A 15,816-nucleotide genomic window follows, 5' to 3' on the forward strand; every position below is an offset into this window, starting at 1 on the left:
AGGAACCAGGGATCTTTGAGAAATGGCTGATTCCAGGGTTAGAGCAAAGAAAATGCAAGATGAGCCTGGAACATATTCTTATAACAGAAAGTAAAGAACTACACAAAGCATCATAGGGTCATGTCAAAAGGACAAGTGAGCCTTCTTGAAGAGGTGTATACTGGCCAAATCTAGGACAATTGAAGTGTCAAAATGAATAATGATAGTAATGGATTATAACCCACTGAAAAGAAAAAGAACTCATAGGTCTAGAAAGATAGAGATAGATGGGGAAAAGGTAGATAGAAAGAAGAGAAGGTTCCTTATTTCTATTACGACTATCAACTTACTTAGATGTTTTATTCAGTTATATCCACATAAGGTTAATGTCCAGAATTCAGATGTTCTGTAAAATACTTTCTAAAGTAGAGTTCTCAAGCATGACAAGGTAACAGTTGCATATATAGTCAGTTACTATTTAAAAAAAAAAAAACCCTCTCCTTGTATAGAGGCATTTCCTAAATGTTCATCTTGGTTTTTTTTTTTGTTAGAAAATCAGACAAAAATCAGACAAAAATCCTATTTCCCTTTTTGCTTCTCTGCTAATAGGAAAGAGTGGATTTTAATGCCCTACTGCTCTAGCTACATTTAGTTAGGTAAATGCGTATTTTTCTATCATTGGATGTCAAGATCTTTTATGTTCATTTTATGGAAGTAAATGTAGTGTATTCAATAATGAAAGAAATTTCCCCTTTTATTTCATTTACAAGCCTATGGAATGTACTTAACTGAGCGTATATATGCAAATATTTATTATGCTATAAAGATGTCAGAACCTACACCACCGTATTCATCCAGGATTGTAGGATAAGACTTTGGAAGAGAGGGTGGGGATTATTTTATTTTCAAGTGCTTCAAACGATACATATTGCCTACAGGTGACATGTAATAAACCATTTTGATAATAATATTAGCTTCACCTGAATTTTAAGTAGATAATGATTCAGGTCTTAGTATAGTAATACGTAAAAAGAAACATACCTCGTGCAGACAAATGAAAGCTGGAGTTGTAGATAAATCAACCAACCGTTCATCTTGGATGTTAATTGTGGGTGCTATGGCATAAACGGGGTTCTCTTGATCCTTTTCATCTTTTTCCTCTTCCTCTTCTGGTTCTGTGTCTGTGGTACTGTCTTCCATTTTTCACAATTCTAAAATAAATCATTCCATTTTCAGCTATTTCGGGATGTCATCGCTTATAAAGTAAAATGGGTGGAAAATAATAAAAGCAAGCAAAAGTCAACTGGAGTAAGCTAGCCTCCAATGAAATTATAGGTCAGGAAAGTCGGCTATGGATAAATTATTATAAAGACTATTTTGTTGTAAAGATACACTCCATTGCTACATTCAAATCAAGAATTCTTTTTTTTTTTTAAATTAAAAAAGTGTTTATTTATTTTGAGAGAGAGAGAAAGACAGAGTGTGAGCAGGGGAGGGGCATAGAGAGAGGGAGACATAGAATCCGAAACAGGCTCCAGGCTCTGGCTACCCAGGTGCATCTCAGATCAATAATTCTAATTTTTTTTAATGTTTATTTATTTTTTATACAGAGACAGAGTGTGAACAGGGGAGGGGCAGAGAGAGAGGAAGACACAGAATCCGAAACAAGCTCCAGTCTCTGAGCTGTCAGTACAGAGCCCAACGCGGGGCTCGAACCGACGAACTGTGAGATTGTGACCTGAGCCGAAGTCAGACGCTTAACCAACTGAGCCATCCAGGCGCCCCAATAATTCTAATTTTTAAAAGCAGGCTATTGTTGCATTACTTGGAGAAAAGTGATATGAATAGAATGTAAGTTCCATGAGAGCAGAGACTTAATTTTATTTGAGTTGGCACTCAATCACTATTCATTGATTGGGTAAATACCTGTAACTTCCACTCTTAAAATATAACAAAAAGTTAATTCAAATTAGTTTTGGGGAAATAAATGCCAACACACTGTGGTGGTCCACACTGCCTGAGGCACACACCTGTGCACCTGCACAACAGGCTAATTGCTCAATACCCGAACTGCCTGCTATGGCCACAGCTTGGGCCGATTCCCCACCACCTTGACTATCTCTGCTGCTACTTGTGTGCTCAACTGTCCCTTACAAAACAGAAGCTCAAGAATAAAATTAAGGATATTAAGGTGGTGACACTAGAGCATTAAACCAAGTTCAGGGCCCTTTAATGCACATATACTTTTTTTCAGTGCCATAAAGCAGTGTTTTAAAAGAACCTGTTGTTATTGAGGCATCACAGTGCTTTGATTTCGGCAATTAATTACAGTTTATTGTTTAAATCTTCAAGGAGCTGAAAAGGTTTGATTATATAATCTAGATGTGTTTATGTTTATAAGTAAAAATATGTACATTCAATCATTTCACAGATGAAAAATGTTAATGACTATCCCAGAAAAGTATCTCCTTCAGAGAATTAGACCATACCTGTGAATTTTAGCTTTATTTCAAATAAAAATGAAAGTAACAATATTTCAAACCAAAAACAGTATAATGAATCCTCAAGTGCCCATCAATCAGCTTCAATACATATCGAATCCTGAGCAATTTTTGTTTTATCCAAACCCTTCCACTTACCCCTCCACTCTCCATATTATTTTGAAGCAAAACCTAGACCCTTAGACTTAATAATATAGCCAAAGAACTCCATAACAACATGCAGAGACAGCCCTCAGGCCACTGCAGAGCTGCCCAGCACACTTTGCAAAGATGTGCCATAGCTATTCAAATCATTCCCACATTATAAAAACAGGGGATGTTTCCAGTTTTCTGCTATCATAGTTTTTTTTGCACAGTGTAGTACATATATTTGTTTAAAATATATATTCAAAAGCTCTTGGAACTTTCATAATCAAGATGGCATTGACTTTAAAAACTTAATTTCAGGGTTGCCTGGGTGGTTCAGTCAGTTAAGCATCCGGCTAGTCGGTTAAGTGTCTGACTTCAGTATAGGTCATGATCTTGCCATTCTGAGTTCCAGCCCCGCAGTGGGCTCTGTGCTGACAGCTCAGAGCCTGGGGCCTGCTTCAGATTCTGTGTCTCTGTCTCTCCCTCTCTCTTCCCCTCCCACCCTTGCACTCTGTCTCTATCTCTCAAAAATGAACATTAGGGGCGCCTGGGTGGCGCAGTCGGTTCAGCGTCCGACTTCAGCCAGGTCAAGATCTCGCGGTCCGTGAGTTCGAGCCCCGCGTCGGGCTCTGGGCTGATGGCTCAGAGCCTGGAGCCTGTTTCCGATTCTGTGTCTCCCTCTCTCTCTGCCCCTCCCCTGTTCATGCTCTGTCTCTCTCTGTCGCAAAAATAAATAAACGTTGAAAAAAAAATTAAAAAAAAAATGAACATTAAAAAAGTTAAAAAAAAACAACTTAATTTCACGGGTGCCTGGGTGGCTCAGTCAATTAAGTGTCTACTTCAGCTCAGGTCATGATCTCATGGTTCATGAGGTCAAGCTCCACCTTGGGTTCTCCACTTTCAGCACAGAGCCCACTTCAGACCCTTTATCTCCCTCTCTTTCTGCCCCTCCCCAGCTCGTGCACTCTCTTTCTCTCTGTCAAAAATAAACATTATATATTTGAACTTAATTTCAGGCAATCTTCTCAAAGCCACTGCACTTTAAATATGGTAAAGCTTACCTAGGCAACAAGAGAAGGGCACTATGCTGAATTTGTACAGATTTCTCAGTCTCCTGAAGTTTTCAGTCTCTATTATCTTGAAAACATTCCAAATATTTTAAAGCAGGTAAAACATTAAACAGAGGGAAGCAACTAAAAGACACTATAACAGAGTTCTGATACACATTATCAGACAAACTTTGACCTTTAGAAAAGAAAAGGGAGAGTGAGTAGGGAAGTAAGAAAACACAACAGAGACAAATACAAAAGTCTCATATGAATTTAAACCTAAAACACTAATTAATCTAATTAAATAACAGGTTGGAAAGGGCTTAAGTAGATAGCAAAGTTTAACAGAGAAAACAAATATTCAAGGATTCATTAATGTAGGATTGCAAAGCCCATTACATTAATATTACCATGCTGTTGGCAATATGATTGACAGCCATAAATAAAACAATAGAATAAAATACATTCTCAGTCTACAAGATATAACCAAGAGAACATTTATAAAACATCTTAAATTCCTGGTGTATGAGGAACGTAGCTATCCAGTATAGTAATTCTAGAGACGTATATCTCCCTAATACATAAGTCAATTAAGCAAATATTTACTGAGTTGTTTTATGAAGATCAAGAATTTACAAAAAGGCAAGTAATTTACAATACAGAGAGAAGGGAGTAGCTAGCTCTGTATCATACAAGGGAAGGTAAAATAAGCCTAAAGAAAAAGCAATGTTGGTAGGAAGGTAGATATGGCTTTAAAGGCAACTTGAAGCCTGAAATTTAGATTTTAATCTATAGTTGTTGGAAAACCATTACATTTTTTTTTTTTTTTTTGCATCGAGGAGTTATCTGAGTTTGTAAAGATGTTGGTGACAATAAGAGGAATGTTTTTTTTTTTAACTTTTTAATGTTTATTTATTTTTGAGAGAGAGGGAGACAGAGTGCAAGTGGGAGAGGGGGAGAGAGAGAGGGAGACACAGAGTCTGAAGCAGGCTCCAGGCTGCAAGCTGTCAGCACAGAGCCCGAGGTGCGGCTCAAACTCACGAACGGTGAGATAATGACCTGAGCCGAAGTCGGAAGCTTAACTGACTGAGCCACCCAGGCGCCCCTACAATAAGAGGAATGTTTTAAAAAGGGTGTGAATTTGAAGGCAAGGAGACAATTTAGTGGCTATGAGTTAGCTCCCTTTGCTATGGGCAGGGGATAGATTCATTGGTGAGCTTTAACCAGACCAGGTGTCTAGCCTCAGGGGCACTCAGCGACTGGTGAGCAAGATAGAAAATAATCAGAGAATCAGAGATAAATGTAAAAATAAATATAACTGAATCAGGTGCTATGCAAGCATGGACTGCAGAAACAACCAAGTGTAACCATGTGCTGCACATTTCCAGCAGGCGCCATTTCCTGAAAAATGGCAAAATGGTGCAGGGAGGAAGCCTGATTGGAAGGTTAGATGCTGAGAACCCAAGCCGAGGCAATACCATGCTATGCCGTAGGAGTCTGAGGAGGAGGAGAGGACGTGGTTTTGTGGGTCTTTCTAGAAGGGAGAAGACAGGTACTGATCTTTGACACAGAAAAGCAAAAGACTGGTGAACACTGAACTCCTGTATAATTCACACTTTGTCTCAGGGTTAAAAGATAAAGCCAAAATAGGAAGCTTCACAAAGAGTAATTAAGTAATGAATATTGCAGGATATGCCTTGTTTTGTAAGACACAGCACTGCTTCCTCTTCTCTAAAGCTAAAGAAGTGATCATCATTTTGTGTTTTGATTTTGAACTCTTAAGGAAAGTTTTCTTGACAGTTACAAGGAGCACATGCCAAAAAACATTGCATGCACAAGGGAATGGGGTAGGATACACCAAGGATGTGTGTTTTTGAAGGTAAAAGGGCAATGCTTACTTCTAGAAAGATACAGCAGGAAACCACACTGGCGTTTGATATTATTTACCACTGAACCAGCGCAAGATTTTCTCATTTTAGAATAGCAGGATATAATGCAAAGTCCAAAACGATATGGTCCTACACTGAACCTGAGCATTCTTTTTCATAATTTAGTTCTTCTGTCCACCCTGGAAACAGGATCACATGCTCCTTTCCCCAGCAGGGTATTGCTAGAGGTGATTTACAGGACAGTTTCTGCAGTGACTTAGAGCCATACCTGTTGGAGGAAGGGAGATGTCTGGGATGCCTATTTTGTTTGCTTGTTTCAGTTTACTATACTTATTTAAAAACATAGACATGGTAAAATGGGGTTACAAAAATTGTGGTATATTTAAAGCTATATCAGTGTTTCTCTGTGATTGTATGCATATTCCCTTTTAGAGATAAGGCTAAAAGTCAACACTGAAGGCTCTTTGTGAGAGGCCACTGGTCCACATATGACAGGCTCAGAACATAGGGCAGCCGGTCCCATATGTGTCCTCCAGTTCACTCAGATCCATTTAATCCAACAACATCACCACAGGACACCACCAGCTTGGGAGTCCTAAACGCAACAGATAAAATTATTGCACATATTCACGTCTAGCTCTTTTATTCATGTACAATTATACAATGCACATTATTATTAGAGAAAAACAAGATGCGACTTGAAACATTTTTTTAAAGATACACAGATTTCAGATCATGTTTTTAAAAAGGGGGGTAGAAAAGCTTTGTCATTCAAAGGCCCAACAGATCAAACCACAACTTCTTTCTGTTCCTAAAAAAAAGGAAAAGAAAAAAAACTTTGCAAAAAACCCCAATCTGGCACAGAAAAAAATAAAACCACTGCAGATCAGTATGTACAGATAAAATCTACCTCATAACTGAAGTGTCAAAGCAACAAAGTAGGTTAAAAACATATATACACATAAAAGAAAACTCTTGAGAGGAAGCTCCAAGAGCATATTGAGGCTTTAAGATTTTTTAATGTTTATTTATTTTTGAGAGAGAGAAAGAAAAAGAATGTGAGTAGGGGGAGGGGTGGAAAGAGAGAGAGACACAGAATCCGAAGCAGGCTCCAGGCTCTGAACTGTCAGCACAGAGCCCAATGCGGGGCTCAAACTCACAACAGCGAAATCATGACCTGAGCCAAAGTGGGACGCTCAACTGACTGAGCCACTCAGGAGCCCCTATTGAGGCTTTAAAGTACATGTTCACAGAATTAGATAGTTAAATCTTAAATTATATGCCTGTGTAACCAGTGAGGAACCTGTTCACTGCCCATGAGCACAGAGAACCAAAGACTCTGTTATAGGTTAAGGAAGCTGAGAGCGCTAGGCCTTCTCCCAACTCATTAGTCCTTTTGCCTTCCTTTGAACCTTCCAACACCAAACACAGACCCAAGGAAAGTTATTCACCCTCTTTTTAAAAGTTCTTACATTTTCTCTTCTTTTTCTCAGAAACCCACACAGTCAAGATGAGCTCCATAGTACTCATTTCTGAGTGGGTCAGGATGGGAAGCACCATCCACGTGGAGACTGTCAGAGAAACAGACATGATTCTTGTCCCTATCATATGCTCCTGGTTGCCCTCACCAGCATGCGGGCACTGCTGCTGGGTGGTCACTCACCTGTGCACTTACTAATAACAGCATTTATATAGCCCTTGACAGTTTAAGCAAAGCTTTCCTTCATATTATTTCACTTTATTCTTATGACAACCATGTTTGTAACTATTATTATCTCCATTTTATAGAAGAGGAAACTGAAGGTCACAGAATATAAGTGATATGCCCAAGATCACATAGCCATAAATGGCAGTATTTATTCAAACTCATGTCCGCTGGCTCCAAATCCCTTACCCTTTTCTGTTATACCATATAGGCCTCTTGCCATGGCCTTGGTAAAGCCCTTTCCTCTTGGCCTCCAGTAATGTAAAACAGGATCAAGGATCGGACTGGCTAATGCAATTTGACTTCTGTCCCTGTAAAGGTATAAGCTAAAACCCCTTTAGCAAACAGCAGGCCAATATAAGGTAAGTCAATTAAAGACAACTTAGTTCTTGTAGAGCAGTGATTACTAGGCAGTCCATGAGGTGGTAAGACTGAGCTGTGCCAAACAATGAGCTATAGAACTTGTTGCTATAGTTACAAACCAAAGGAAAGCTTTCACCTCTGCAAAGTGTGGCAAGAAACACTGGTCTTATATCTGCAATAATTTATAGTCATTCTGCAAGTCCAGTCAGGCTTCAGAAATTCAAAGATGGCTGAGAGGCCCCCACAGTTCCCTTAATGGTTTCCAAATAATTTGGTAGTGAGTAGAAACTGAGCTCCAAATCCTGTGGGAGGTTTAGAATGTTTAAGTAGGTCTGAAGTTGACAGTGTTTCAGAAGGTCTGTGAAGCAGAGATTCTACATTTGTGTGTGATCTAGAATCTTCACATTGCAGGCCATTCCTTACTTTTGCTATAAAAATGTCCATGTTTTTCAAATCTACTTCCACCTTTGTTTGAATTTTTAGAAGCATATCTGAAAGCACATTCATAACAATACCAGTCAATATGTCCTATCTAATTAGGCCATTGCCTTGCAAACCTGCTCTTTTAATTTACCCCTTTCCTCTCCCCCATACCCTAGTCTGTAGGAACTGTGAATCTAGATGGGTCTTTTTCCTTAGCAAAGAACTTCATTTAGTATGGGCTATCCCTGCTTCCCATCTGCAACAGCCCTGGCTCTTCCCTTCCTTCTTGTCCTCCTCCTCCTCCTCCTCCTCCTCCTCCTCCTCCTCCTCTTCCTCTTCTTCCTCCTCCTCTTCCTCCTCCTCCTCCTCCTCCTCCTCCTCCTCCTTCTCCTCCTGTTATTTCATCAAAGACTGGGATTAGTGGCTTTAACTTAGTCTACCAGGATGACAACATGGAGTAATGGAAATGAATAGCCTGAAGTTCATCAATTCAGGGTTGAATTTCATTCTTCCCTTTCCTATGTGAGCTTGGGCAAGATATTCATCCTCTAAGTGGATATTTCCTTTACTGCAAGATGATTTAAGGGTTGTTGTGAAGATTAAATGGAACAAAATATCAGCCCAGACCCAGCATGATCAATCATTAATTCCATTTTCAGCCCTTCTTTCTTCTTAGGAGAATGGAGGCAGGGCTGAAAATTCCAAACTTCTTTTTTTTTTTTTTTTCAACGTTTATTTATTTTTGGGACAGAGAGAGACAGAGCATGAACGGGGAAGGGGCAGAGAGAGAGGGAGACACAGAATCGGAAACAGGCTCCAGGCTCTGAGCCATCAGCCCAGAGCCTGACGCGGGGCTCGAACTCACGGACCGCGAGATCGTGACCTGGCTGAAGTCGGACGCTTAAGACTGCGCCACCCAGGCGCCCCATGAAAATTCCAAACTTCTAATCATGGTTTGTGCTCTCCTCAATACATGTTAGCTCCCTCCAACCACTGTTGGGTTCTTCTGCTTTCATCTGTAATGTGCCTTAAATGATTTTCACAGGGATCAAATAAACAGAGGTCAGGCTAGGATTGGATCAAATAGTTTAGGAATCTATAGGTTGGACAAGGTGATCTGGGCCTTCTCTAGCAGGAATTTGTCCCAGAATACTTCTTAAGATTTGGTATAAGAGTCCTGGTAAGCCTAACCTTCAAATCCCACTATGAGATGTTTTAATGTAGGAAAAGAAAGACTATGTAGGATACTGAGTATTGCGGCAGGGTGGGGGTGGTGGGGGGGGCGAAGGGGAGCAAACAAAAAAAAAAAACCTTTAAAGTCCTTGAAAGAATATGTGTCAACTCTTAGGGCAGGCCCAGCTTTAGACCGTAAGTAGGCAAAGTTCCTTCTCCCATGTCTAGAAATTTCAGAGCCTCCTTTTCATTGCATAAGTACTTCCTGTTCTCAGGCTTCCCCTGGCCCTGGGCGGAACTCCACTTCAGTCTTCCTCCCCTTGGGCAGCATCCCTTACTCAATTTCTTTCCTTCCTGTAAAAGCAAAGGTTCTTATATTCATTATAGGGTTGGAAGAATATTTACCAAGCCAATTTTTCTACCTTACATTGGAAGAGGGAGTTAAAAATAAAATCTTTGCCAAACTCAATATCACAAGATTTTCCCCTATATTTTCTTCTGGATCTTTGAGAGTTTTAGCTCGTCTACTTGCGTTTTTTGCCCATTTCAAGTTTTTGTGTGTGGTGTGAAGGGTTGATATTCTTTTGGAGAGGAGGGGCATATGGATATCCAGTTGTTCCAGCACCATTTGTTAGGAAAAGTATCTTTGCCATTGAATTATCATGGCATCTTTCTCAAAAAGTAAATCAGTCTATTTCTATGTTCTCTCTTTTGTCCCATTGATTTATGTCTATTCTTACACCAATACAACATTGTATTAATTATCATAGCTCTGTAGTAAGTCTTAAAAGGAGGTAGAATATGTCCTCAAACTTAGTTCTTTTTTCAAAAATGTTTTAACTATTCTATGTACTTTTGTTCCCATATATAATTTTTTTAATGTTTATTTTAATTTTGAGAGAAAGAGAGAGAGGCAGAGTGTGAGTGGGGGAGGGGCAGAGAGAGAGGGAGACACTGAATTAAAAGCAGGTTCCAGGCTCTGAGCTGTCAGCACAGAGCCCCATACAGGGCTTGAACTCATGAGCTGTGAGATCATGACCTGAGCCAAAGTCGGATGTTTAACTGACTGAGCCACCCTGGCATCCCTCCCATATATATTTTAGAAACGACTTGTCAATTTCTATTTTTTTAAAAAGCCTACTGCAATTTTGACTGAGCAGTGAATCAATACACTAGTGTGGGGTGATATGCCATTTTAATGTTGAGTCTTATTGTTCCTCAAACATTCTCCCCACTTATTTAGATCATCTTCAGTTTCTTCAGCAATGTCTTATGGCTTTCAGAAGATAGGTCTTGTATATGTTTTGTTAAATGTATCCCTAAGTATTTCACATTTTGTATGCTATTGTATTATTTTTAAATTTCAATTTCCAAATGCCACTGTTAGTCCTTAGAAATACAACTGGTTTTGTCATTTACCTTGTGCCTTATAACCTTGTGAAACATTTTTATTAATTCAGAAGCTTTGCATAATATACCTTGGAGCTTTCTACTGACATGATTGTGCTTTCTGCGAATAAACACAATTTTACTTCTTCATTTCCAACGTAGATTCCTTTTATTTCTTTGTATTGCCTTATTCCACAATGTAGGATCTCCACTACAATGCAGAACAAAAATAGTGAGAGTGAACATTCTCTCTTTGTTCCACATCTTAACAGGGAAAGCATTCAGTCTTTTATAGTTAAGTATGGTATCAAGTGTAAGTTTTCATAGCTGCCTGTGAGGTGGAGGAAGTTTCCTCCTACTCCAAGTTCATGGAGAGTTTTTAACAGGAATGGGTAATGAATTTGGCTAATTTTTGTTAATGCATTGAGATGATCATATTTTTCAATAAATTATGCTGGAACAACTGGACATCCTTTTGTAAAAGAATGCACACACCTCAAACCATACCCTGCATCATTTACAAAAAGTAAACTGAAATGAGGTACATACCTAAATGTAAAATCTACAGTAAAAAATGTTCAGAAGAAAACGTAAGAGAAAATATTCACAACCTTGGTTTGGAGAAAGTTTTTTTTCCCCAAGATTTTTATAAATCATAAAGGTAAAAATAGATATTTTGGAATTTTTCACAATCTAGGAGATCTGCTCTTCAGAAGACAGTATTGGGAAACTGAAAACAAGTCACAGATAGGAAGAAAATATATGCAAACAATGTATCTGATAAAAGACTGGTATTGAGAAATACAAAGAAATCTCATCACTCAATAACAGGAAATCAGACAGACCAATTTTAAAAATGGGCAAAAGATTCGAACACATACTTAACCTAAGAAGATATACAAATGGCAAATAAGAATGTGAAAATATGCTCACTTCATTAGTAATTGGGGAAATGCAAATAAAAATCACAATGGGATATAATTACACACTTATTAGACTGTTTTAAAAAAAGTGACAATACCAAATGTTGGTGAGGACGTGGAGCAACTGGAACTCTCACGTACTGCTAATATACAAAACTGTATAGCTTCTTTGGAAAAGTTTACTTATTTCTTATAAAGCTAAACATACATTTATCAAATGACCCAGCCATTCATTCATATGCACTTATTCAAAGGAAATGAGGATATACATCTATTCAAAAGCTGTACACAAATGTTTATATTGGCTTTATTAATATTCACCCCAAATGGGAAATGCCCCAAACTGGAAACAGATTGTTTTCATACTGTTCATACAATGGAATTCAACTCAGAAATAAAAAAGAATAAACTACTGCTACATTCAACAACATGGGTGAATCTCAAATACATTATATTAAGTCAAAAGGCTATGTATTATATGATTCCATTTATATGAGTTTCTGGCAAAGGCAAAAGTATAAGGATAGATCAGTGTTTGCCACGGACTGGGTGTTGGGGGAGAAAGAGTGACTATAAAGTGGCATGAGGGAGCTTTTGGCAATGATGGAAAAGTTCTACATCTTGATTGTCATGGTGGTTATGTCACAGTATACATTTGCCAGAATTAATAGAGCTGTCCACCTAAAAAATGAATTTTACTGTTTTTCTTTAAAACCAAGAAAAGCAGGGGCGCCTGTGTGGCTCAGTCGGTTAAGCGTCCGACTTCGGCTCAGGTCATGATCTCGCGGTTCGTGAGTTCAAGCCCGGCGTTGGGCTCTGTGCTGACAGCTCGGAACCTGGAGCCTGTTTCAGATTCTGTGTCTCCCTCTCTCTCTCTGACCCTTCCCCATTCATGCTCTGTCTCTTTCTGTCTCAAAAATAAATAAACGTTTAAAAAAAATTAAAAAAAAAATAAAACCAAGAAAAGCAAACAAAAGAAATGAACTTACACAAAGTGCTAAAACTGTAGACCATCTAAACAAAGAAAAAAAATTCTAAAAGCAACCAAGTTCTTTTGTCTCTACAAAAGAACTAAGTTAGACAGATAGAAGACTTGTCATTAGCAAAAACTGTACTTCTTCAAAGTACTGAGAAACGGTAACTGTCAACTAACCTATTATTTAAAAGGGCAAAATAAAGACATTTTCAGACAAAGTCTGAAGAAATTACTCAGAGATCCATTGAATAAATATAAAAATATACTTCAGTAAAAACAAAACTAAATCTAGAAGGAAAGAGGTGAGCAAATAAATTGGTAAATGTTGCTAAATTCAAACAAGCAGAAAATATAAAAAACAACAACAACTACTTGTGTGGCCTCAAAAAACAAAGTGAAACTAAAATATACAAGGCAATATGACATGAAAGATGATGGAAAGGAAAAAACTGATGTTAAAGAATTCCATTGTTCAAAAGGAGGATGAAGGTATTGATTGATTAGAGGAAACAGGTGAATAAAGAAAAAAATATATAGACTAAATGAATGGAGAAAAAAAGAGGACCCCACCCTGAAAAAAGCAAAAAAGAAAGATTAATAGAAAACACAAAATAACATGGTAAGAATAAATACAAATGAAAGAGTAATTACAAAAAATGTAAGTGGATTAATTTACCTATTGAGACAGATTCTCAAATTGGTTTTAAAATATCCTGCTGTATTCTGTTTATAAGACACAAGCCCCAATTATAAGGTCACAGGTTTGAAGTAAAAGAATGAAAATATTTTTAGGTAAAAATATGTATCAAGACAGAAAGTGGGGCGCCTGAGTGGCTCAGTCAGTTGAGCATCTGACCCTTGACTTTGGCTCAGGTCATGATGTCATGGTTTGTGAGTTTAAGCCCCTCATGGGGCTCTGTGCTGAGGGTGCAGAGCCTGCTTGGGATTCTGTCTCCCTCTCTCTGCCTCTCCCCTGCTTGCTCTCTGTCTTTCTCTCAAAATAAATAAAAATAAACTTTAAAAAGACAGAAAGCAATACTAGAGATAAAGAGGGTCATTACTTAATGACAAAAAAGAAAATTTATCAGGAAGCAATATGAATCTTGAACCCATACATAACTAACAGCATTGTCTCAAAATATATAAAATGTAAATGATATTTCTACTCAGTGCTACCACTGTGTGAATGGTTGAAACACTATTGCTATCTTGTAGAAATGGCATTAAGTGTTAGCACATACAAGAACTCTTGCCTAAGTTAGCTTTAAAAATTTTTCTATTATGAGTAAACTTTGGTCGCAATAAAATATTATCTTAGACACACAAACACACATACACACAAATACATATTGTTTTAGCATACAAAGTACTTGAGAATATTTGTAACATAGGCAAATTCTCAAGGTGTTTAAATTGGGGGAATTTGACTGCATGAAATAACAAACTTTTTCCGGTACATCATCTGCATGGAAATAACATGTAGATTTCAAATGAGGCTACCTATGTGTTCATTAAATACTTCTTAGTACTGTCAGTTATTAGTTTATATTATTGATTTATTAAGATTTCATAAGAAGAATAAAAGCCATAAGATATATTTATTTTTAAAGTTTATAATGGAGAAAGTTAGCAAATTCCTAGGGCTTCCCTCACTGAAGAATTCCAGAATTCTTTAAGTTACATTTTTCTGAAAACTCTCTCATGCCCTCTGCTGTCCATCTATTAACAATTATTAAATAAAATCTTAATGGGCACTTAAATTTAGATAGTAAGAAATTCTCCACCTATTTCATTATTTGAGTTAGTCTTAGGAAACAATGTATTTTAAGAAAAGCTTTTAATATTTTAAAATTATAGATGTAATATATGTTTATACACAAAAAATGAAAAATTATCTCACTACTTAGAGATAACCATTGTTATCAAGTTGGAATTGTTTCAATGGAATATATTTTAAATACAATTTTATTTTAAAATTACTACTATTATTATTATAGAATTGAGATCATACTAAACATACAATTTGGCATTCTACTCTTTTCACTTAATATTACTGTGAGATAATAGAAAAAATATATATTGATCTCTCCTTGGTTCCTGGCACAGGGCTCCTGAAACCCTTGTAATTTCTGGGTGTGGTAGGATTACCTTTCATTCTAATGAGGTGACTTTGGGTGGGCTCCTGGATGGCTCCTGGATGAGGGTTTGGAGAGCACAAACCATGATTAGAAGTTTGGAATTTTCAGCCCTGCCTCCATTCTCCTAAGAAGAAAGAAGGGCTGAAAATGGGATTAATGATTGATCATGCCTACTTGATGAAGCCTCCATAAAAATCCCAATAGTATGGGGTATGTAGATCTTCCATGTAAGCAGACAAATCCACACAAGGAAGGAGACACACCCCAACCCCAGGGAGACAGAAACTCCTGTTCTAGGGACCCTCCCAGACCTCACCCTATGTATCTCTTCATCAGGCTGTTCATCTGTATCCTTCATTATATCTTTTAATAAACTGGTAAACATGTTTTCCTGAGTTCTAAGAACCACTCTAGCAAGTTCATCAAAACTGAGAAGGGGGTTGGGGTGCCTGGGTGGCTCAGTCAGTTGAGCGTCTGACTTTGGCTCAGGTCATGATCTCACAGTTTGTGAGTTTGAGCCCCACATTGGGCTTTGTTCTGACAGCGTGGAGCCTGCTTCAGATTCTCTGTCTCCCTCTCTCTCTGCCCCTCCCCTGCTTGCCCTCTCTCTCTCAATAATAAACATTAAAAAATAATAATAAAAACTGAGAAGGGGTTGTGGGAACCTCTGATTTGTAGCCAAATCAGACAGAAGTTGTGGGTAACCCAGGGACCACTACATGTAATTGGCATATCAAGTAGGTGAGAGCAGTCTTGTGGAACTGAGCCCTTAACCTGTGGGATCTGACCCTATTTACAGGTAGATAGTGTTAGAATTGAGTTAAACTGTAGAACACCCAGAGTATCAGCAGAAGTGTTGTGAGTGTGGTAGTAGTGTGAGAGTAATGGAGAAACACACAGAAAGAGAACTGGAGGTTTTTCCTTTCCAATTATATTATGGAAGTTTTCCCATATCATTGAATATTCTTCATAATATAATTTTAAATTGTTGCAGAATATTCCAGATATATACTGATTTATGTAACTACGACTATTTCTGGACATTTAAATTGCTTCACTTCTTCATTATCATAAGTAACTCTATAAAACAAAATTCTTTGAACGTAAGTTTTTTGAAAATCCATAGTTTTATGCTTACATTAAATCCCCAGAAGTATAATTTCCAGGTCATGTATACAC

The 15,816-nt window shown here is 37.8% G+C and overlaps 1 protein-coding gene across 3 annotated transcripts in view; it reads right to left on the reverse strand.

The window, feature by feature from the left end:
- Nucleotides 1–15,816, reverse strand: part of CCDC146 (coiled-coil domain containing 146) — a 116,516-nt gene that overhangs the window by 98,800 nt on the left and 1,900 nt on the right. Inside the window, exons 1-2 of one of the 3 annotated variants that reach the window (XM_040472845.1) lie at nucleotides 7,442–7,757; nucleotides 1,021–1,190 (exon numbers count right to left, since the gene is read on the reverse strand). In XM_040472845.1, coding sequence (XP_040328779.1) covers nucleotides 1,021–1,179 — 159 coding nt within the window. In that variant the 5' untranslated portion in view covers nucleotides 1,180–1,190; nucleotides 7,442–7,757. Of the gene's footprint in view, nucleotides 1–1,020; nucleotides 1,191–3,670; nucleotides 3,773–7,441; nucleotides 7,758–15,816 lie in introns of those variants that run through there. The other 2 variants (XM_040472843.1, XM_040472842.1) reach the window with 2 other exon arrangements.

This window comes from Herpailurus yagouaroundi, unplaced genomic scaffold (genome assembly GCF_014898765.1).
Source record: "Herpailurus yagouaroundi ecotype Mexico unplaced genomic scaffold, PumYag 100, whole genome shotgun sequence".
Taxonomy (NCBI): Eukaryota; Metazoa; Chordata; class Mammalia; order Carnivora; family Felidae; genus Herpailurus; species Herpailurus yagouaroundi.